The sequence below is a fragment of the Lepidochelys olivacea genome, assembly GCF_965140295.1.
Source record: "Lepidochelys olivacea isolate rLepOli2 genome assembly, chromosome: 16".
NCBI lineage: Eukaryota > Metazoa > Chordata > Testudines > Cheloniidae > Lepidochelys > Lepidochelys olivacea.
The window spans coordinates 27,749,000-27,773,375 of record NC_140426.1 but is presented as its reverse complement, the minus strand read 5'-3'; the positions used below and the strand labels follow the sequence as shown (position 1 = coordinate 27,773,375).

General features: G+C 41.9%; 1 protein-coding gene across 2 annotated transcripts in view; it reads right to left on the bottom strand.

The window, feature by feature from the left end:
- Positions 1–24,376, bottom strand: part of RALGPS1 (Ral GEF with PH domain and SH3 binding motif 1) — a 417,852-nt gene that overhangs the window by 361,159 nt on the left and 32,317 nt on the right. For both annotated transcript variants that reach the window (XM_084649908.1, XM_084649907.1), the window contains exons 2-5: positions 13,748–13,845; positions 13,498–13,614; positions 6,920–7,091; positions 5,907–6,033 (exon numbers count right to left, since the gene is read on the bottom strand). In XM_084649908.1, the coding sequence (XP_084506034.1) occupies positions 5,907–5,963 (57 nt within the window). In that variant the 5' untranslated portion in view covers positions 5,964–6,033; positions 6,920–7,091; positions 13,498–13,614; positions 13,748–13,845. The remainder of the gene's footprint in view (positions 1–5,906; positions 6,034–6,919; positions 7,092–13,497; positions 13,615–13,747; positions 13,846–24,376) is intronic.

Here is a 24,376-nt window from a genome sequence, read left to right as displayed (position 1 = left end):
ACCACTGAACTAGACCACATGATAGAATGCCCCATTTGACTGGCTATGGAAGCTAGAGGGCTTGCCCTTAAGCCCAACAGCAGCTTGTTGCTGGCTGCTCAAAGCCTTCACCAACAGATGCAATTGCTCCTGTGATCACTTATTCCTAGTCTTACTTCTGCCTTGCTACAGTCCCGCTCCTGCTTTATTCCAGCTTTGGACCCAGCCTGCTCCTGCCTTGGACCCAGCATTGCCTGTGTCTTGCCTCACTCCAGGTAATCCAGCTCTGACGCTTGTCTCTGCCATCTGGTCTCTGACCCTGCCATCTAACCTTTGACCACAGTTCCAACCACGAGGTCTGACTCCAGCTCCAACCACTTGGCATGACCATCCACATCCCAGTCTCAAACATTCCCATTCGCACACAAACTGCCAAACATTGTCCTCGACTTCCTGGCCTGCCCAATTCTGTCTTGCGGCCTACACCTTGGATCTTTTCTCTTCTTGCAATCCCCATCACTCCTCCCCTCCATAATGCTCATGAAAAAGGTTAATAATAGTAATAAACTACATTAAAAATAGTTATTTTCTTCTCTGGGTTTTCTAACATATCTAATAATCTCAGTTTGTCTTATATATAGTAAGCGTTTTCAAGTGTAAAATTCCACATTTCTGCTGAATTGGGCTCCCTGTTCTGTAGATATGAGAGAGACACACCCTCCCACACAGACTATTTTGTAGTCTAGGGAAGGTGCACTGGATTGGGAGCCAGGAGACCATGAGTTCTGCTCATCCTCAGAAATACTGTTTATATTTCTGTGAGCTTAATAGGCCTTAATATTGAGTAAGACCTCAGGCCCCCAACCCTACAAAGTAATCAAGTGTCATGCACTCCATTTTACAAATAAGATAACAGAAGTTGCATGTAATCTTTAGGCAGAAATGGGAATACAATCACGGTTTCTAATATGGCAGACTCAAGCCTCATTTACCATACATTTCAGATTGAATGCGACAATTCTACAGTGCTTGGCTAGCCTGTCTTGAACCACTAGCCCATGTTCTCCTCTCAGAGTTTTGAAAAGAATCCAGGAATTTTGATCTCCATCATTCTATGACTGTCGAGGAAATAGCCGTTTTGCCCATTGGCAAAGTGAGATTGCATCCTTATGCACAATAAATTACTCCTTTAGTTGAAGCAGTATGAGTCTGTGCTGTGAATATGAAGCTCAGGGTTCAAAGCTGCAGACCCATGTGGGGAGTTCCTTATGGTTGCACATGAGGAAATTTGTTTTTTTCAATTCTATTAATAAATTGGTTTAGTTTACAGAGACAGAAAATATTCTCAAAAATAGGTTTTATCACTAAAACATCATTTGCCAATTATAATTTGCCCAACCGGCAAGACAGAAGTGTTCCACATTTTGGTCACTTGTCATTGTATTTTGATTTCTTGTGCTGAACACTGCAATGTTTGAAGATTGAGAAGTATAGATAGTAAGCTCTTTGGGGCAGGAACTGTTTTATTATTTGTGCCCTGTACATTGCTAAATGCTCTGTCAATGCTTAAATTAATATTAACAAACAACAACAATCATCGATATACTGGCAGCTCAAGATCCACAAATCTAGCAATATTTACATATTAACACTATTTAGGGAATGGTGAGAGTTAAAGGCTCTTTGGGGGACTACACTGAAACAATATGAGAACAATTTGCATTAATGTGATTAAACACTACACTTTTATAGCACACTCCTATCTTTTTAACTCTTTCAGAGGAAATTGTAAACGCTGCCCAAATCTCAAGCACTGGAGATCTCGCAAGGGCTTAAAAACAAAAACAAAAACCAAAAAAACTTCTACTAATCTAATCTAGGTTTCAGAGTAACAGCCGTGTTAGTCTGTATTCGCAAAAAGAAAAGGAGTACTTGTGGCACCTTAGAGACTAACCAATTTATTAGAGCATAAGCTTTCGTGAGCTGAGCTGTAGCTCACGAAAGCTTATGCTCTAATAAATTGGTTAGTCTCTAAGGTGCCACAAGTACTCCTTTTCTTTTTAATCTAATCTAGTAACTCTTGTGTATGCCCTGTCTACCCCCAAAAGGATCACTTGGATTAATCAAATTCTTTATTTTTCCTGCGCCGTCTTGTGCAGTTTTAGTGGTTTCTCCCAAATTCAACAACTTGGAAATATTATCTGGTTATAAAATATATTTTGTATTGATTCCTATTTACTTCAGCCTTCCCAAGATGGTAGTGTCTGGAAAAAACTGTGCAGAGTTACTGGAATCTACAGTATATTCAAGCCAGTAAGCAAACCCAAAGGTTAATAACAGAACTTTGAGGTCAAATTTGGACAGTAACAAACCAGCTCATTTCAATAATCCTGCATCACTAGTTAAAAGGCTTGAAAAATAAAGTCACTGTATATTACACAAAATTGTAGTACAGACTAGTGACTAGCCACCCTGTAGTTAGGATTTCCACTGTGCCCAAAAATTGCAAGACCATCTCTATTTCCATGCATTTGTTTGGCATCTCATATAATAATCTTATTCAGCAACTACAGTAAATCTGCAATGTCACTTTAGAAACCATTATGCTATTCTGCTTGGAATATGGTCTTGTGGTTAGGGCACTGTACTAGGACTGTTCCCTGCTTGGAAGTATGACATTGGACAACTCATTTAAATTGTTCTATACCTCAGTTCCCCTGTCTGTACACTGGGACTAATACTTTATTTTACAGAGGTATTTTGAAGATATATTTTCATTAATGCTCAAAGGCATGTAGGTACCAAGGTAATCTCCCTATAGCAGATAGATGTTCATTTCAACTGCAGCCACCACCATTAACCAAAGTTTTTAATTGTGGCCTCAATTTCAACCTCGTATTTAGAGCTGTGCTCAAACTGTAATCTACATGCTGTAGCTCTCAGATTCTTACTGATCATCACAAAGCCTTGTCTGTACAGGATAAAAAAACCCGACAATTCACCCCCGGTAAAACGACCAGCAGCAGCGGCAACATGGTAATAAAAATACCTGAGTCTTGTCTATATTACGGTTTCTACAATTGCTGCTACCCATAGATGGTGCATACATGGTGAATTATACTTTCTCTGGCCTCATCTGCACTTGAAAAAATTGAATCTGGCCAGTCTCTTTTCAGCCTAACAAGCCTGGATGAGAAAATGCACAGAACTTGTAATCCATTTGGAGAAAAACAGTTTTAAAAAGATTTTTAAATCTACTGCACTCCCTTTTTGAAGATGGAGGCAGTAGCAAAATCTACTTTGCTTTAACACAGCAGACCTAGTGGTATCAATAACCCAAACTTAAAAGTGACATCTCAGAATTCAAGCAAAAAAAAAAAAAAAATGGTAAAAAGAAAAAAGGAGTACTTGTGGCACCTTAGAGACTAACCAATTTATTTGAGCATAAGCTTTCGTGAGCTACAGCTCACTTCATCGGATGCATACTGTGGAAAATACAGAAGATGTTTTTATACACACAGACCATGGAAAAAATGGGTGTTTATCACTACAAAAGGTTTTCTCTCCCCCCACCCCACTCTCCTGCTAGTAATAGCAGCATTTCAGTTTACATAAGCTATTACTAGCAGGAGAGTGGGGTGGGGGGAGAGAAAACCTTTTGTAGTGATAAACACCCATTTTTTCCATGGTCTGTGTGTATAAAAACATCTTCTGTATTTTCCACAGTATGCATCCGATGAAGTGAGCTGTAGCTCACGAAAGCTTATGCTCAAATAAATTGGTTAGTCTCTAAGGTGCCACAAGTACTCCTTTTCTTTTTGCGAATACAGACTAACACGGCTGTCACTCTGAAACCTGTCATTAAAAAAACGGTAATAATCTATTTCATAACCATGTTTTCACTTAAAAACTAGAAAGTTACTGTACATTTTTTAAAGCCTGTTCTTTCATATTGAAATCTTGGCTTTTGGAATAGAGCAGTTTAACTGTAACTCCTCAAGCATTTCAAGGGAAAAAATGAAACTATGAGTAGGGTCCATGAAGCATAAGATAAACAGCATAAACTAGTACAACAGACCAAGGAGTTCACAGAATTAAAGTGTAGAGCTGCAAAAGACCTATTACTTCATTTAGTCCAGTCCCCATAGTCAGTACATGATTTTCCTCAAATTATTATTGCAGAGCCATTGAGACACCAATTTAAGGTTAGTTCTGTTTTGCACTTAAAGCAGGAACTCAATCTCTGTTTTGTATGAAAAAAACAGTGATTTACAACTATTTCCATTCTACAGTATGGTATGGGGAAGACTAACAATTTAGGAGAGGAATACAAAATTGCATTTTGATATATCCCCTTCGTAACGTTCCCTGCATCCAAGCCTGGGATGGAAAACAGATTGTTATCCCATAGGCATTTGTGTTGTGTTGGAGATAATGGACTTCTGCACCCTACCTGTTCAGTTTTTTGAAGACTAAGACCCCTGTGAAATGGTTCAGCCCACTCCTAAACCAGCTGAATGATTTCATGAAGAACAGGATCTTCAACAAAGTGCTCCACTAGTTTGATGAATATCGATTTGTGTGTAAAAGAATCACTGCTATGGCAAAGATCCTGGTCTTCAATAAATGTTCACTGGCATACGAGCTCTTCTGAATCTACTAAACTGAAGACCTGATTTAAAATTTTTCAAATGAAAAAAAAAAATCAAAAAAATAGCCTTTTTAAAAATATTGAAGAAGTTTCTAAAACCTAGTAATTTTTACAAAAGTGATTTTTACACTTTCAAGATTTTCAATCACTGCTACTATTCAGCTGATTCAGAAGAGATCTTAAGCTAGCTGAACAGTTTAGCAATGAGCAGGCTCTTCAGCACAGCACTATCTCCTTTAATATGCAACAGGATCTTTATCAGAGATCCTAGATTTTACACCACTACAGCAAGAGAACAGTACACAGTCTTACTCACGAGCTTGGAACATTTATATAATCCTAAAGCAGGCTTGGATTAAAAAAAAAAAATTAAATTTTAAGTAATACCTTCTAAACTGAAAATGTGGTTTAAAAACTAAACAGATGAGTTTGTTTCTCTAGGAGGAATTTAAAATACACACACAAAGGATTAGTTTAAATTAAGAGATTTATAATGTAATGCAATCAAACCAGCAAGGCTACTGGATTTAACAATCTTTTAAATTTCTTCACAAGACCATTGTAAGGTAGTGAGAGCAAAAACATCTGCTATATAGTATGGTGCAATAGACACTGATCGTGAATAAGAACGAGAGCTTAGATGATCATTACTTACAGCAGCTTCCCTGAACAGATCCCAATTTAAAAGAAAAATAGTATCAAGAGGAGATACACAAGACACCGATTGAGATTTTAAACGCCAATACATTTCAAGATACACTACATATTTTGCCTGTGGTATACTATTTTCCCACAATAGCCACCGAATGTCTTCTTGCATCCACATCTATGCGTTTTTACCATTTGAACATAGAGCTGTGTGGGAAAAGGTAATTCCATTCCATGGAGGATTGGAGGTTTTGAAATTTGGTTTTGTTCTTACTCAGAATGAAAGCCAAAAATTTCAAAATTCTTTATCAAAGGGAAAGCCCTAAGGCCCAACTCAGAGTTGGGTAGCTGTTTATTTTTATTTGAAAGAACTACTTCAGCAAATAATCAGTCAATATAGATAGATTTAAATCTATCAACAGCATAAAAGAAAGGTTTTTTTGCATGAGCTGTGAACATTCAGAAGTACAGCATTCAAAGTTAACTTTATAGTCAAAAACTATACTGTTCCTAAAAAAACAGGCTGGCATGCTTCATGGCAGAAGGGATTTCTGTGGAAGCCAAAATAAGCTGCGACTTTATTTTGACATAGTCTCTAACAAAATGAAAATAAACAGCGAGTCTGTACCTCTGGAGTGGCGGAGGTGACGGTCACATTGGCCATGAGGCCATTCCTTTTATACATGCTCTCCCCAAGATGCAGGAAATTTCAGCTCAGCCACCGCTGGTGACACAACATGATGAATGGAGAACTCCTGTAAGGCAAATGTACAGTATTTATGAAAAACTGACTTAAGGGATTTCCTTATTCTCTTGAGAGAGAGCAGCCACATGTGTGGAACAAAAAGATTATTATATGTTGGGGGAAGAATTCTCTGTGAAGTATAAAATCAAAAAGAGTACTTATGTGACTTTATCATAATAGCACATTAACACTTTTTTTTCAAGTCAGTTCAGGAAATAAACATAAGTATAATGCTTATATTTAGATCTAGGTCTAAGAAGAAGTCCACATCGGAGGGCATCCATGCAAACCCTTGAGCACCGCTGACTTACACTGCGAACACAAGAACTTAGGAGAGACACATTAAAACTAACCAAAGCAGCAGCACCTCTTCCTCCCACCTTACCATCCATTATCTAATCACCAGTTACGCAACCAATGGAGCTTCAGAAAACCTATCACACTTTCCCACCCTCAACTGACTCAGCACTCCGCTAATGCCCACTCAAATAAGCTCTGCTGTGTGCCTGGAAAGTCAATTCAGGCTGCTTTGGGGCAGAAGGGCAGAGCATTCCAAAGGAAAGGGGCCTCTACAGAGAGCACTCTTGATCCTCCTCATTAAAAAGCGGGCTGCCAACAAGTTCAAGGGCCTCTTCTCAACAAGAATAGTGACAATATAGCTTGGGGAATGGTGGTCTCTCAAATAAGCAGGTCCCGAACTGTTATGGGCTTTGTAGATTTAAAACATCACCTTAAACTGTCTCCAGAAATCAACAAGCAGTTCGTGCAAAATCATAGAGTACTGATGACAAATGGTACCGTCAAGAGGCACCACAATCAGTGGACTGCTGCATTCCGCTCCAACTTAAGTTTCCAGATAGATTTCAGGTGTTCTCCAACAAAGACCACATTCTCACCTCAAACTGGATTAATGCAAATGCATGAATCACAGCAGCAAAGTTCACATCCAAAAGAAATGATCATAAGCTCTTGGCAAGCAGCAGATGGCAACGAGTGTTCCCGGACATTGATAGAATAGTGTTCTTCTAACAACATATGGGGATCTAACATCACACTCTGATTGTTCACCTGAACAAATGGAGGGCAAACACATAACATGTAGCTGGACATACATTTAATTTTGAATAGTCAGGAAATTTGTTTGAAAACAAATCTTGGTCTACAATTATAAAGTACATAATATTTAAATTAGTTATGCACATTTAATATTGTGATAACAAGTAACTGATTAGTATATTAAACAATGAACAAGAGTCCAGTTATTCTATAAAGAAAAAAATATGACAGACAAAAAGGTACACTCAAACATCATATATGATATGGGTTCAATGACCGTGATATATATAAACACGGATTTTAAATTCACTCTTCTCTCAGTGGAAGGGTGTTCATAAATAGAGGATTAAATAATACCTATTTCTAAATAAATCACTCATTCAACCACAATGGCAAATCTCTCATGATAAAATCTCATTTGAGTTAGCATGTGCTTGCAAGGCACAAGACTTTACCTCCCACAATGATTTTGAATTTCACTGTTACATTATCCCTTTGCCTTTAAGATCACGGAGCCATTTGGAGGCTATTAAAATACAGATCAGTCCATGAAGTATCTTAATTAGAAAGGATTATTAAATTTTCAGTCAAAATGTGTGTTTTGACAAACTGATTGATTAAATGGACTTTTTGTTGAAAACCCATTTTTCAGGCTTTTGATGTAAAGCAGAGGGCAGGCTCCCTACCTTGCTCTGCGCCTCCCTGGAAGCGGCAACATCCCGCTCCCTCAGCTCCTAGGCAGAGGCACAGCCAGGCAGGTCTGTGGGCTGCCTCCACCCCGAGCACTAGCTCCACTGCAGAAATCCCGAAGGTCCCAGAATCTGTGACTTCCATGACCTCTGTGACAAACTCGCAGCCTTACTAATCACTAACAGTCAGTATGGATTTACTAAGAACAAATCATGTCAAACCAGCTTGATTTCCTTCTTTGACAGGGTAACTAGTTTGGTGGATATGGGAACATGGTGGACATAATATACCTGGATTTTAGCAAGGTTTTTGACACAGTCCCACATGACATTCTGATAAGTAAGCTGGAAAAATGCAGGCTCAGCAGAACTACCATTAAGTGGATACATAATTTGTTAAACAACCGCAAAAAAACAAATAACTATTAACGGAATGATGTCAGATTGGAAGGAGGTCTCAAATGGGATTCCACGGGGATCTGTTCTGGGTCCATGCGATGGGGTTGGGACTCACCACCGTGGCACCTCCCGTTGGTACCTCTGGGAATTAACTCAGTCCATGTGGAGCGCCCTCCGCTGGTGGTGTCCCGTCCATCTCTCGCCCTCTGTTGGCATCTGGACCTGCATTGCTCCCTTCTCACAGTGTCCTCTTCAGGACACTGCCCTCCAGTAGAGCCCCCTAGTCCACGCTCACCCCCTTCTGGGGGGGTTAGGGTTGGGGGGTAACAGCAGTCCTTCTGCTTTGCCCCAGCCACTGTGGCCAACCACACCCCCAAAGTCTAACCTCCTTCTGTCAGGGGTCGGGTGCAGTCTGCTATGGCCACTTCTAACAGCTGGGTGTAATACGAGGGGGAAAGAGGGGGACCCAGGCCCACCCTCTACTCTGGGTCCCGGCCCAGAGACCCTCTGACGGCAGCCTCCCTCCCCTCCTTCACTCCCCTTGTCCTCCTCTTCTCCCTGGACCGCTTCCCCTTCGGCCCCCTTGCGGGCCCTTCTATTAGGGCCTGCAGCCTGGCAGGTATTGGGCTGGAACTCTCCTCAGCTCCCCCCAAGCCTACCCAGCACTACGCTGTCCTGGGTGCTGGTCTCCTTCACTCAGGAGACAGACCTTCTCTCTGGAAGGGACTGACTGCCTCTTGCCTAGGCAGCCTTTATATAGGGCCTAGCCTGGCCCTGATTGGCTGCCTCCTGCTCAGCCCTGATTGGCTCTCTAACAGGCCCTCCCTGTTTGGTTGCCACCTTGCACAGCCACTCTGGCCTACTGTAGCCCAACCTGGCATGGGGATGGGGTCACCGCCCAATTACAGTCCAATGTTATTTAACACAGAATCATAGGACTGGAAGAGATCTCGAGAGGTCATCTCGTGCAGTCACCTGCACTTATGGCACAACTAAGTATTATCTTGACCACTCCTGATAGGTGTTTGTCTACCTGCTCTTAAAAATCTCCAGTGATGGAGGTTCCACAATCTCCCTAGGCAATTTATTCCAGTGCTTAACTACTCTGACAGTTAGGAATTTTTTCCTAATGTCCAACCTAAACCACCCTTACTGCAATTTAAGCCCATTACTTCCAGTCCTTTCTTTAGAGGTTAAGGAGAACAATTTTTGCCCACCTTCTTATAACAACCTTTTATGTACTGGAAAACTATGTCATATCCCCTCTCAGTCTTCTCGTCTCCAAACTAAATAAACAAACCCATTTTTTTCAGTCTTTCCTAATAGGTCATGTTTTTTTAGACCTTTAAACAATTTTGTTGCTGTTCCCTGAATTTTCTCCAATTTGTCCACATTTTTCCTGAAACGTGGAGCCCAGAACCGGACACAATATTCTAGTTGAGGCCTAACCAGCACAGAGTAGAGCAAAAGAATTACTTCTCATGTCTTGCTTACAACACTCGTGCTAATACATCCCAGAATGTTTGCTTTCTTTGCAATAGTGTTACACTGTTGAGACATATTTAGCTTAGACATATTAGACACTACAGTGCTAATAAACACCACCCTATACCGGAAACCTACTGACCGCTATTCCTACCTACATGCCTCCAGCTTTCACCCTGACCACACCACACGATCCATCGTCTACAGCCAAGCTCTGCGATACAACCGCATTTGCTCCAACCCCTCAGACAGAGACAAACACCTACAAGATCTCTGTCAAGCTTTCTTACAACTACAATACCCACCTGCTGAAGTAAAGAAACAGATTGATAGAGCCAGAAGAGTTCCCAGAAGTTACCTACTACAGGACAGGCCTAACAAAGAAAATAACAGAACGCCACTAGCCGTCACCTTCAGCCCCCAACTAAAACCCCTCCAACGCATTATTAAGGATCTACAACCTATCCTAAAGGATGACCCAACACTCTCACAAATCTTGGGAGACAGGCCAGTCCTTGCCTACAGACAGCCCCGCAACCTGAAGCAAATACTCCCCAACAACCACATACCACACAACAGAACCACTAACCCAGGAACTTATCCTTGCAACAAAGCCCGTTGCCAATTGTGCCCACATATCTATTCAGGGGACACCATCACAGGGCCTAATAACATCAGCCACACTATCAGAGGCTCGTATACCTGCACATCCACCAATGTGATCTATGCCATCATGTGCCAGCAATGCCCCTCTGCCATGTACATTGGTCAAACTGGACAGTCTCTACGTAAAAGAATAAATGGACACAAATCAGATGTCAAGAATTATAACATTCATAAACCAGTCGGAGAACACTTCAATCTCTCTGGTCACGCAATCACAGACATGAAGGTCGCTATCTTAAAACAAAAAAAAACTTCAAATCCAGACTCCAGCGAGAAACTGCTGAATTGGAATTCATTTGCAAATTGGATACTATTAATTTAGGCTTAAATAGAGACTGGGAGTGGCTAAGTCATTATGCAAGGTAGCCTATTTCCTCTTGTTTTTTCCTACCCCCCCCCCAGATGTTCTGGTTTAACTTGGATTTAAACTTGGAGAGTGGTCCGTTTGGATGAGCTATTACCAGCAGGAGAGTGAGTTTGTGTGTGTATGGGGGTGGGGGGGATGTGAGAAAACCTGGATTTGTGCTGGAAATGGCCCACCTTAATTATGCACATTGTAGGGAGAATGGTCACTTTGGATGAGCTATTACCAGCAGGAGAGTGAGTTTGTGTGTGTGGTTTTTGTGAGGGGGTGAGAGAACCTGGATTTGTGCAGGAAATGGCCCAACTTGATTATCATGCACATTGTGTAAAGAGTTGTCACTTTGGATGGGCTATCACCAGCAGGAGAGTGAATTTGTGTGGGGGGGTGGAGGGTGAGAAAACCTGGATTTGTGCTGGAAATGGCCCACCTGATGATCACTTTAGATAAGCTATTACCAGCAGGACAGTGGGGTGGGAGGAGGTATTTTTTCATATTCTCTGTGTATAAATAAAGCCTGCTGCAGTTTCCACGGCATGCATCCGATGAAGTGAGCTGTAGCTCACGAAAGCTCATGCTCAAATAAATTGGTTAGTCTCTAAGGTGCCACAAGTACTCCTTTTCATATTTAGCTTGTGATCCACTATGACATCTTTATTAATCACCTGGATGTAGGAATAGACAGCACAGTGATCAAATTTGCAGATGACACACATCGGGGGAGGAAGGGGTTTGCAAACACTTAGCTAAAATTCAAAGGGATCTTGATAAATTGGAGAACTAGGCTATAGACAACAAAATTAAATTCAACAAAAACAAATGTAAGGTGCTACACTTAGGGAAGAAAAACCAAATGCACAAATACAGAATGGGGGATAACTGCCTTGGCAGCAGCACTGCCAAGAAGGATCTGGGAGGTGTGGTGGATTACAACCTCAACATGAGTCAACAGTGTGATGCTGTTGGAAAAAAAGAAAAAGGGGGGGGGGGATAAAATTTTAGGTTGCATTAACAGAGGCATAGCATGCTAGTCACGAGGGGTGATAGTACCACTCTATGCAGCACTGGTTAGGCCTCAACTGGAGTAGTGTGTCCAATTTTGCTCTCTAATGTATAGAAAGGATGTAGAGAAACTGGAAAGGATCCAGAAACAAATGTCAAAGATGATCAAAGGGATAGAATACAAGCCATATGAGCAAAGGCTGAAGGAACTGGGTGTGTTTAGTTTGGAAAAGGGAGATTAAGGGGGGACATGATAGTGGTCTCCAAATACTTGAAAGGGTACCATAAAAAAGATAGAGAAAAGTTGTTCTCTCTTGCCACAGAGGGCAGGACAATAGGCAATGGGTTCAAACTACAGCATAATAGATTTAGATTAAATCTCAGGAAAAACTTCCTAACTGTAAGAACTGCCTAGGGAGGTCATAGAGGCTCCTTCACTGAAGGTTTTCAAAAGGAGTCTGAATAGCCTGGCATGTACGGTTGAGACAAAGAAATCCTGCATCTTGGCACAGGGTAGACTAGATTACCTTTGCAGTCCCTTCTAATGCTATGGTTCTATGATTCTAAGCAGGGTGGATAAAAATCAATGATTTTTTTTTAAAATCATTTTTAATGTAAATCGGATTTTAGAGGAAAAAACCTATCTAAAGATAGTATCTTAATTAAAAGATATCTCATCATGGAATAAGGATTATAAATTCTAATTCTACAGTATGAGACAATATATTCATGTAATGTTTAAGAAATGTTTTGTAAACGAGTTCCAGTAGTTCATGGATTAGGAACTCAATCTTATGGTGTTCCAGGGGGTTCTGTATAGATTATTTAGGTTAATCTTTCTATTTACCCACTGGGACTCAGTGCTCAGTCTAGAAGATACCATCAGAGATGCTTAGTTTTGCAGTTCTCAAACTGTGGATTTGTGTCTCCAGAGATAACATGCTTGTTAACAGCAAAAATGTTTTAAAATAAATAAATAATATAGAGAGAGGTGAGAAATAACAGACCTCACCCTATAGTCCCTCAGCAAATTTGTATGCACAGAGTCAATCCCTTAACCTCTCTCTAAAAGTGCAAAGTTTCAAAAAGTTCAATGAATAGAAGATTGTTGAGGGCAGAATAGATCTGGAGAAGGAGAAGTCTGGAGATAAATGTGAGACGGGAGGGACAGACAGTAGAAACAAAAGTGAAACTGTTTGAGCAGCATATTCCAGAAGTCTTGAGGTCTTTCTGAGTGTAGCCTTCATTGACTTGAGATCTACCATACCATTCTCTCACTAGAAGGGAAAACCTATAATGGCAGCAGGCCATAAAAGAGACCCAGTTTGGGAATATTTTAATGAAGTCCCTCTACCTGTGAATAAGACAGGCATGCATGCAAAATGCAAACAACACAACAAAGAAATGCAAGGCATGGTTTCCCAAATGAAACAATATAATGGGAAGCGTTCCTTCTCAGGAGGAAGCTGCGTTGAAGATGATGAAATGAACATGTCTGAACAAGCAGGATCTTCATTCAGGTTGGTAAACTTTTTTATTTCATACTTGTTTCTTAAGGACTGCCTGTCTTCCTTCTGGACTATTCTTGAATTCTCATGTTTGAGAAAAAATATAGTTGTTACTCTATGGTACTATCATTTTAGATGCAGTTGTGATAAAAAATAAACAGCTGAAATAGGCAGATCTTCCTTTTACAATTTCACTTTTAAAGTAGTACTGAGTAATGCAATGAGTAATACTAAATGAGCAGTATGGGAATAATAATTAAATAACTGCATTAACTTATTTTGTTTAGGAGAATCCATCCTCAACATACAGGATTCTGAAGACTATCCACCTTCAAGATCACCAACATTTTCTATAGTTTCAGAGCTATCTGCCAATGATAGTGTTTCGGTCACATCATATATGTCACATAGCCACAGTATATCACCTGTAGCAAAAAGAAAAAAAAAATCTCCATCAACCAGAAACAACTATAGATAAGTTTGTGATAAGAATCAGCTGATTACAAAGAGGGGTAATTGATGAAAAAATTGTCCAGTTTGTTTATGCAACAGACTCACCTTTCCATATGATTGAGAACCCACACTTCATTAACATGGTTCAGTCATTAAGACCAGGATACAGTCCACCCAACAGAGCAGATGTTGCAGGCAAATTGCTGGAAAAAGTGTATGAAAGAGAAATTGAGCAGTGTGCAAAAGGTCTAGAGGGTAAAATTGTTAACTGAGTCTTGATGGGTGGAGCAATGTCCACAACGATCCTGTTGTATGTGCTTGTGTGACAACAGAAGAAGGGAATGTCTTCCTTACAGAAACAACTGATACATCAGGAAATGCATACACAGCAGAATACTTACAAGCAGCAGCAGTAAAAGCTATAACAAACTGTGGGGAAAAAATTCAAATGTCTAATATGCAGCTTGGTCACAGACAATGCTGCAAATGTATCCAAGATTAGAAGAAATTATTTATAAGAGAGTCCCAAGCTAATAATATATGGTTGCAGTGCTTATTTAATAGATGACACTGTCACAGCCAAAGTTCTCAATATTGGGCTTCAGAGAAATGTTGAACACATGCTGAATACCCTGAAGCCTATTTGTGTAGCCTTGAATAAAATGCAGGGAAATAGCTGTTTTATTGCTGACGCTGTTGAAATTTGGAAGGAACTGAGTGAGATCTTAAAAAGAGAAATATGCAGTGACAGAGTTAAATTACAAGCATTAAAAAAACAAATGGGACAAGCACTATCTCCAGCTCATTTTCTTGCAAATATTCTCAATATTCGGTACCAGGGACAAACCTTAACTGCTGAAGAAGAGGAGTTAGCTATGACATGGACATCCAGCAATCATCCCACCATAATGCCAACTATAATAAACTTCAGAGCTAAGGGTGAACCATTCAAGAAATATATGTTTGCTGATGATGTTTTAAAGAAAGTCACTCCAGTGAACTGGTGGAAGTCACTTAAGCAATTGGATTCAGAGACTGTTGAAGTGATAATCTCACTTTTAACAGTAGTAGCTTCTTCTGCCAGTGTAGAAAGAATATTTTCTTCCTTTGGACTAATTCATTCCAAATTGAAAAATTGTTTGGGACCTGAAAGAGCAGAAAAGCTTGTTTTTCTTTTCCAGATTATGAACAAACAGGAAAATGAAGGTGACGACGACTGAGTTAGCTGCAGAAGCCAATATTTTAAGCTTCTCACGTTGATCTGGTTGACATAGTCGATTTATTTTTTTTTAATATTTCATTTAACTATTTTAGTTAAAAACAATTTTAACAAAAACAAACTGGATTTTAAAAAACTTGAATGTTTAACTAAATTCAAAAATTCATTTGCTTGTTTTGTTAAAATATTATGTTTTGCTGTTGAAGAAAAAAATCCAGAATACTTAACGTTGTTGTTTTAGTTAAATAAAACTATTTAAATGTCTGTCTGGTGATGTTCTCCTCCTAATACAGCATGGCAAGAAAATCCTGCAAATATTAATGATTAACCTGTTGAACTGGAGATAGTTCACCTCCCAGTGACTTCATAAATATCTGCTTCAATTACCTTTGGTAAATGAAATAACCGAACAATCATTCATTTTCTGATATAGCTGTAAAACTAATCTGAAAAGTTTTCAAAATAAATCACTGTTTAAAAATGTATAGTGTGTACCTTCTAAAAATGAAACCTACATCTATCTCTGAGTCATGAAGAATATGTATTACGGTTGTAACAACCAACAAGAATGCACTTTTATGTAGAAATCCATGATTAAATTGAGTCTTCCTGACTAGTGATTTAAATCATGGTGCCTTGTGCAACAGTACCACCTAGTGACAAAATAACTGAAGAGCACAAGTTTTAAAACGTTTGTGAAACAGGTAAGTCATGGGTAATTGTGAGTAAATGAAGGTGTCTAAAGAAGAAAAGGAGTACTTGTGGCACCTTAGAGACTAACCAATTTATTTGAGCATAAGCTTTCGTGAACTACAGCTCACTTCATCGGATGTCTAGTAATTCTGCATAGTATGTGCTACAGACTTAGCAGAGATAGGGTATATATCCTACTCTAGGTGCATGCCTGGCTCTCATCAACTGTAATGAAGTTACACATGCCACATACACAACCAACAACCAGTCCATAGGCACAATTACATGAGTTAACAATACCAACAGCTAAGCAACATGACCACAGAACTATAACAACACTACCAACCCCTTCACCTCTCCCACTGACAACAATTAGTCAGCCAACTGATACGCTATCGCTCTTCAGCTAACAAATCATCTACAATAGGTTAAAAGCCAGATTGACAAGACATGCTGGCAACCTCCTAGCCATATAAAAATTAAACCTTATTATCTGAGAATCCAGGGCAGCAATGGATCCAGTAAGATTCCAAGATTTTGTACAGTGAGAAAAGCATGGGCATATATCCTCACTGGATGAGGTAACCCCTCCCACAGCCTCTCCAAAAGCTTCCTCATTGCTACTAAAATCACTTTTGTATTGTTAGGATTGATCTTACGCCAGCTAGACACCTTCCAGGATCCTCCCTAAGCAGAACAGTGAAAAAGCAAGGAGGTTGAAAAATCTGGGTTGAATAAAGATTTTTTTCCTCAGTTGATGTCACAAATCCTTCAGTATATCTGACAATGGCAAGGCAACTAGTGTGCCGTGACCACTGCTTGTTATATTTTTAATAATTTCACTGTTATATGTGTGCATCAATACTCCAAAAAGACCCATATTTTGGAGTTTACTGTATCCACCTTGCACAACCCTACATCATATATCAATTTAAAGCTTATTACATGTATGTTTAGATGAGGTATGATGTGGAGCTATCAAGTGGTCTTATAAGCCTGTAGGCAAGGTGAAACGATGGTATCCAAAATGAGAAAGTGTCATTTTCCCCATAGTTTCAGAAACACTGTAACGTAACTATGAATACAGTTTTTACTGTTTAAGTCAGGGGTCAGCAACCTGCGGCACGCGTGCCAAAGGCATGGGCATGCGAGCTGATTTTTACTGGCATGCTGCTGCCAGCCAGGGTCCTGGCGGCTGGCTCCGCTCAGCCCACCACCGGTCTGGGGTTTTGTCTCCCGGCCCCGCTCAGCCTGCTGCCAGTCTGGAGTTCCAGCTGCCGACCCCTTGCCAGCCGGGGTCTCAGCCACCAGCCCCACTCAGCCTGCTGCCGGCCTGAGTGAATGGAATCCCAGGCCAGCAGCAGCTGAGGTAACCCTTCTCACAGCCTCTCCAAAAGCTTCCTCCTTGCTACTAAAATCACTTTTGTATTGTTAGGATTTATCTTATGCCAGCTAGACACCTTCCAGAATCTAGCGGCTGAGTGCAGCCGGTGGCCAGGACCCCGGCAGGCATGAGCTGGCGGATGGAACCCCCAGCTGGCAGTGGGCTGAGCAGGGCTGGCAGCCGGGACCCCGGCTGGCAGGAGCTGGCGGAACCCCAGACCAGCATCAGGTGAGCCGATGCCGGTCTGGGGTTCCGTCCGCCAGCCCCTTGCCAGCCGGGGTCCTGGCCATCAGCCCCGCTCAGCCTGCTGCCAGCCTGGGATACCAGCTGCCGGCCCCGCTCACCTCACTTCTGGTCTGGGGTTCCAGCTGTCCAGCCCCCTAGCCCTGCTCAGCCCTCCTGCTGGCTTGGGGTCCTGGCAGCCGGCCCAGGGCTCTGCTTCTGGCCTAGTCCCAACGCTCTGCAGCCCTTATAAAAATTACACTACAATTTGCTTAAAAACTTGAAAACTTAAAAGCTTAGTATATTACTGTAATCGTTAAAAATGTATAATGTATAATAAATACATAGGTTTGATGAAACAAAAGTAGTTGTACTTATATGCCTGTGCTTAATTTGTGTTTTCAATGATTTACCTTTTAAAAAAAATCTCGCATGTCTCGCACCCCCAGAAAGAGTATCTCGCACCCCCAGGGGGTGCATGCACCCCAGGTTAAGAACCACTGCACTAAACTGATAATATCTGCATTTTAATTTAATTTTAAATGAAGCTTCTTAAACATTTTAAAAACCTTGTTTACTTTACATACAACAATAGTTTAGTTATATAATATAGACTTATAGAGAGAGACCTCCTAAAAACGTTAAAATGTATTATCGGCATGCAAAACCTTAAATTAGAGTGAATAAATGAAGACTCAGCACACCACTTCTGAAAGGTTGCCAACCCCTGGTTTAAGTTAATTCCAACTCCTTAATGTGGTATTTATTGGTCAAAGCTACCAAACAACAATGTAGTAAAAGATTTTTATTAGTTTTGCATGATCAAGTATTTTTTTTCAGAAATGATTAAACTGTTTAGCATGTGGCAAAAATGGCAAATATCAACATTATGCAATTATCTACCATGAAATGTTTTCACATCACATATTCTTAATTGTCAAAGTATCTCATCCATATCTTCAACTGAAATTTACTGCCCAGATCAGTTTCACACTGAAGGTAGTATGCTAGTAGCAGCAGACTCTATGTCCATAGTTTGTAATGCACAGTGGGTAGATATAAATGTACATGAATTCTTAACGTAATGCTTCTCCATTTGTAAGCTTTCATACGTACTATGTAGCATCTAGTCTGCCTGGTAGATTATAATTTGTAATTGCTCCATGCATGCAATACGAGCCTTTGAAATATTCTCGAAACTAGCTATTAATTCAGTGACACTTTTTAGTATTAAAGATAATACACAGCTTCGTACTGGGCTTCAAACAAAGTGCTCACTAAACAAAAATGGCAATTTTGATACTAATGTAGATCTAATTTAGCACAAGTCTATATACTTGTACAAAATGAAAAATGGTGGTACTGGTGGTGGTAATGCTAATATATTTTGGGAATTTTACCGCTACAAGGACATTACAGTATTTGAAGATATGGTGGATACAAGCCCCTTAAAGTTTACATCAAAGAGAAAAAGACTCTCCATAAACTTTTAAAAATGTGGTATTTATCAAGAAAATCAAAAGAAAGCAAAACTGTCAAAAGCCACCAGTGCTGGACAGAAATCAGGAAAGATGAATTGTATTGGCAGCTACTTGATGAGTTATTATCTAATTTGGATGATGTGGAAACAATACTCAATCACAGGGGTTGCTTTCAGAAATACACAAGCAAACTGAATTTGGAACATGTCAGAGTAGTATTGAACCCAGGGAAAAAAAGGACTCAAAATTTGATCAGAGCATCACGTTTTCCTGCTTCTAGAGCAGGGGTGGGCAAACTTTTTGGCCCACGAGCCACATTGGGGAATAGAAATTGTATGGCGGGCCATGAATGCTCACAAAATTGGTGTTGGGTTGCGGGCAGGGTTGCTGGCTCTGGGGTGGGGCTGAGGAGTTTGGAGTGCAGGAAGGTGCTCTGGGCTGGGACTGAGGGGTTCGGAGGGTGGGAGGGGAATCAGGGCTGGGGCAGGGGTGCTGGTTCTGGCTGGGAGTGCGGGCTCTGGGGTGGGGCTGGGGATGAGAGGTTTGGGGTGCAGGAGGGTGCTCCAGGCTGGGACTGCAGGGTTTGGAGAGCGGGATCAGGGCTGGGGGAGGGGGCTAGGGAGAGGCTCAGGGGGTGCAGGCTCCGAGTGGTGCTTACCTCAAGAGGATCGTGGAAGTAGCGGCATGTCCCTTCTCCGGCTCCTACGCAGAGGCGCGGCCAGGTGGCTCTGCATGCTGCCCCATTGACAGGCACCACCCTTACAGCTCCCGTTGGAGTACATAGGAGCTGGAGTGGGGCCATGCCAGGGCTTCTGGGAGCTGCGTCGTGCAGCCCTGACCCTGCGCCCAACCCATTCTGGAGTGCCGGAGCGGGGCCGAGCCGCATGGTGCAGCCCCAACCCAGCACTGGCAGAGCGGGGCTGAGCCACGTGGTGCGGCCCCGGCCCAGCGCCCTGGCCGGAGCACCAGCCAGCTTAAAATGGCTCGCGGGCCACATCCGGCCCGCAGGCCATCGTTTGCTTGCCCACCCCTGTTCTAGAGGCACAAGAACTCCAGCAATTGATCTTGGTGCATTGTTTGCTTGAGAAAAACATACAAGACAGACAAGAAACTTCATAAAATAGAAACATCTGAGAGAGCAACCCATCTAAGGAAGGCAGCACTTCAACCAAGAGGCGATGACAAGTTGAGCAGACTATCTGTGGAAGATCTGATTGCTAAGGATGCACTTTATTACTTAACACGCCCTTTTTCCTGCTTGGGTAAAACAAATCTTAAAGAAAAACCATCTAGTTATACTGCAACAATCCAATGATAATGCTACACTTTATCATCTGATTGAAGAGAGAGAAATGATCTTATGTACAACAAAAAAGCTCTTCGCCTGTCCAAGCTGCTACAAAGCTATTACGTCCTACTTCCCTGAGACGTCAAAACTGCACACTATTCCAGTAGTAAATTACAGGCAAGATTAGAAAAACAACTATGGTTCTGCAATTTCATTCCATACACAGCAAGGACAAGGTAAGTCTACCATTTATTCTATACAGCACAACATTAGCTGATGGTATCCAAGCTCCTAGTAATCTGAAGCAGGAACTTAAGTCAGTATTTTGTCAATGTTCTTCTGGTGAGTAAGAGTGATGAACAGCTTTCAAATGAACAAGTGTTTTTTTATAATGCCGCTTCAATCCTTGTCTGAAATATTCAGAATATTATCCAAAGCTAGGTGACTGCAGTTTACTGACGTCAGCTACTTTTTTGTGCCCCAATAGGTGCAGGAGTTTGCCCTCAGGTTGATAAAGAGGTATATAATTGAGCCAGCAAAGAGTGTCAGCCTTTCAAAGAAAATGTATCTCAATAGCACAGTGCACAGTGTTTAACAGTTCCACAATTATTACACCAGTGCACATAAGCCTTGCTTCACAGCTATACCATGAGTTAGGGTCTTGCAATTTAATTGACATACTACACCTTCACGGATTCCACATCAATTACTATTAGCTGCATCACTAGTGCTGCAAAAACTGAAGTAGGAGACTCCAGAGAGGTGTGTTCACCAGCATGAGGTGAACTGATCCACCTCATGCTGGTACAAATCTCATGCATGAAGGAGATAATAATATAGACATCAATGCAGAGATCACTGATGGAAAAAATACCTTCAATTCAACAGCTAGAGTGGTATTTCAAGAACAGTCAGCAGATAGTCCAGCATCACAAGAAATATCACTGAAGCACAGGAAAGAAAAATCACTTTATTCTCCCCGGGCAATGAGAGTCTCTTATGCAGTGTCTCTAATCAGAACAATCTTCCCTGGACAAAATTGTGTACATGCCAAGGCAATGAAGACTGTGGAATCCCATTCAATCCCAACAGAGATAATGATAAACAAGATACAGAGAATACGCTTGACTGGAATAATCAACAGCGCTATTACATTTCAGTAACACCTGTACACGTTTATTATTAGATTTTATTTTACCCTTCAGGTTATTGTTGTGATGCTTTGAGGTCACAAAAAAATCCAGTTTTATGTCTTGAAATAGTTATTAAACAGAAACTAATGCAAATATTTCAGAGTGCTCATTTTAATATGTCAATGGTGTCATTGTTTATCCCCATTTCTATGGTAACAGAACCACTTGACAGCTCCACATCATACCTCATCTTAAAGTAGACATAATAAGCTTTCAAATGATGTATGTTGTGCAAGTGTGTAGAGAGGGTACAATAAGTCAACCAAATTAGTACAATCTGCCACTCGCCTATTACCTGTCCTCCTCTCCATTTGTTGTATACAACTGTCATCACTTAGCTTATCAAATAGAAGCTAAGGATGACAATCACAATCTGTAAGTACGTACATGGGAAACAGAAATCGGATAATAGGTGGGTCTTCAATCTAGAAGAAAGGTATAACAACATCCAATAGCTGGAAGTTGAAACTAGACAAATACAGACCCAAGAAAAGGCACAGTTTTTAACGGTCATGGTACAGTAACTCCTCACTTAACGTTGTCCGGTTAACATTGTTTCGTTGCTGATCCTTTAGAGAACATGCTGGTTTAAAGTTGCTCAATGCTCACTTATAACATTTGACAGCTGCCTGCTTTGTCCACTGCTTGCAGAAAGAGCAGCCTGTTGGGGGCTTGGAACAGGGTGGGCTAGCAGCCCCCCTATCAGCTCCCCACTCCCCTAAGTTCCCTGTGCTGGCTATCAACTGTTGGGCAGTTCAGCTGTCCCCCCACTGCCGTGTGCTGCTCCTATCCTCTGACTTGGCGCTGCTCCCAGGAGCCTCCTGCTTGCTGTCCGGGGGGCGGGGGGGGGGGAAGAGGAGAAGGGTGCTAATGTCAGGGTGTCCCCCTCCCTCGCACTCCTGCCCCCGCTCCTTTACCCCATCTCCACAGAGCAAGGGGGGACACAACAGGGCACAGGATGGAGGGAGCCTGCTGGCAGCAGCAGCTGTCTCAACTTGCTGATCTACTTAAAAAGGCAGTGTACTTAGAGTGGGGTCAGAGTTCTTAAAGGGGCAATGCACATCTCTCTCTCTCTCTCACACACACACACACACACACACACATAGTGTGTGTGTGTCTGTGTCTGTCTCTCTCTGCCATGCTGTCTCCCCTCCATCCATTCGTGTTGCCTTGTAGAGCGCGAGGCTACCTTAACAACGTGTTAACCCTTGAGGGCTCAGCCAGAATGCTGGTTCATCATTTAGCAGGAAGGCATTCCCTGGGAAATATCCCACCCTCTTCCACTCTCTGACTTCACCACCTCAACCAAGCTTCATTAATTCTTATGGGGAAATTGGATTCGCTTAACATCATTTCACTTAAAGTAGCATTTTTCAGGAACATAACTACAACCTTCAGTGAGGAGTTACTGTAATTAATCAGTGGAACAATTCACCAAGGTCTGTGGACTAGTGTTCCCTCTAATTTTTTATGTCCATGTGTGGAATGAATTTTGTTATGTGCACCAATATGGAGGTGATGTGGGGTGGGGCTGAAGGGCTTGGAGTGTGGGAGGGTGCTCAGAGCTGGGGCAGAGGGTTAGGGTGTGTGGGGGGGGTGAGGGCTCTGGCTTTGGAGTGCAGGAGGGGGCTCAGGGCTGGGGCAGAGGGTTGGGATGTGGGGGGGGCTCTGGGGTGGGGCCAGGGATGAGGGGTTTGGGGTGCAGGCTGCCCTTGGGCTGCAGTGGGGAGAGAAGACTCTTCCCAGCCCTCTCTTGCCACAGCAGCTCGGGGCCAGATGAGAGGTGCCTCTTCCCGGCCGCAGCAGCTCCAGCGGGGCTGGGTTGGGCTGAGCTGAGGCGGGGAATGGGCTCCTCTCCCTGGCAGCTGCAGCAGGGCTGGGCTGGGCCAGAGGGAGGGGCTCCTCTCCCCGCTGGCGTGGCCTTTGAGAGCCTGCTGCGCAGCCTTACAGGGAATTTAGCTGTGGACTCTCCATCACGGAAAATCTCCAAATCAAGGCTGGATGTTTTTCTAATAGATATGCTCTAGATCAAATTCAAGGAAATCCTATAGTCTGATCTCCTGCATAACACAGGCCATATGATTGTATTTGTTCTTTCTGGCCTTATAATTTATGAAACTCTCATCATTTTGAAAATCTTCTCACATTATCTATTATCATTTCTTCACTCCATTCAAGAACTTTCTTTGTTCAGCTTTGGGCATTATGAGTCAGCAGCTTTGCATTTATTATAGTTATAATGAGAAAGTACTATCTAGTGAACTCATCGCTGTAGACTGAAAAATAAGATAAGGTAGCCATTAATATATAGAAGCACATTATTAAATGCTCTACCCACCCTCCAGCGGTTTCTAGATTCTATCAAATCAATGCTCCTCAACAGTTTACAACTCCACTCACCCCTGCCTTCAGCATCTCAAGTGATTTGATTCCACCTATTAGCCATGCCCCTTTCTCCAATCACTAATGACTCCACTTAGTTACCTTCCCCTCTTCCTTCTAGACAGTTTTATACAGTATCGTAATTGCCAGGCAGCTGACTGAGGTAGGAGCCAGATGCAGACTGGAGCAAGGGCTGGCTAGTGTGGAAACAGGCATGGGCTGGAGCAGGAGCAAGGGCCAGATGGAGCAGATTTGGGAGAAGGAGCACGGGCTGGCTGGAGCCTATCTGAGAGGAGGAACAGGAGCAACAGCAAGGGCAGTCTATCAAAACTACTTGGCAGTGGAAGTGTTCCAAGCCAGGTAGTGACTTTGAGCAGACTGGACAGACTGCATCCCTTAAGAGCCTGTACATCTGCCTTGGGATCACCAGGATGGGTCCTTGCCTGTGGATTGGCTGAACAGCATCGGGCCTATCATCACTTTCTCTAGCTCAGGGGTGAGCTAGGAGTCCTTTCCATGCAGCAGTTTGCGTCTCCTATCTGGGAGCATGCAAGCCACTTGCACACACTAGCACGACCAGGGATAGCTGCCGGTGAGGTCATTACAGTAAGTACTGAATCATCCATAAAGGATCAAGAACTTGTTGACTAATCAGTGGTGTTAGAATAACAGCATCACTGGACTTGATCAAAAGGAAAAAATCAAATAGATTCTTTACTTTCACACTCTCTTACATGTGATGTCTGGATTCAACAATGACTATGTCTGTCTGTCTCCTAAGCAGAACAGGTAGATGAGAACATATTACATCTGTGATCTGTAGCCTACACAGGTTCTCCATTCTATATTATATCTATTTCAGAGTGCTGGTC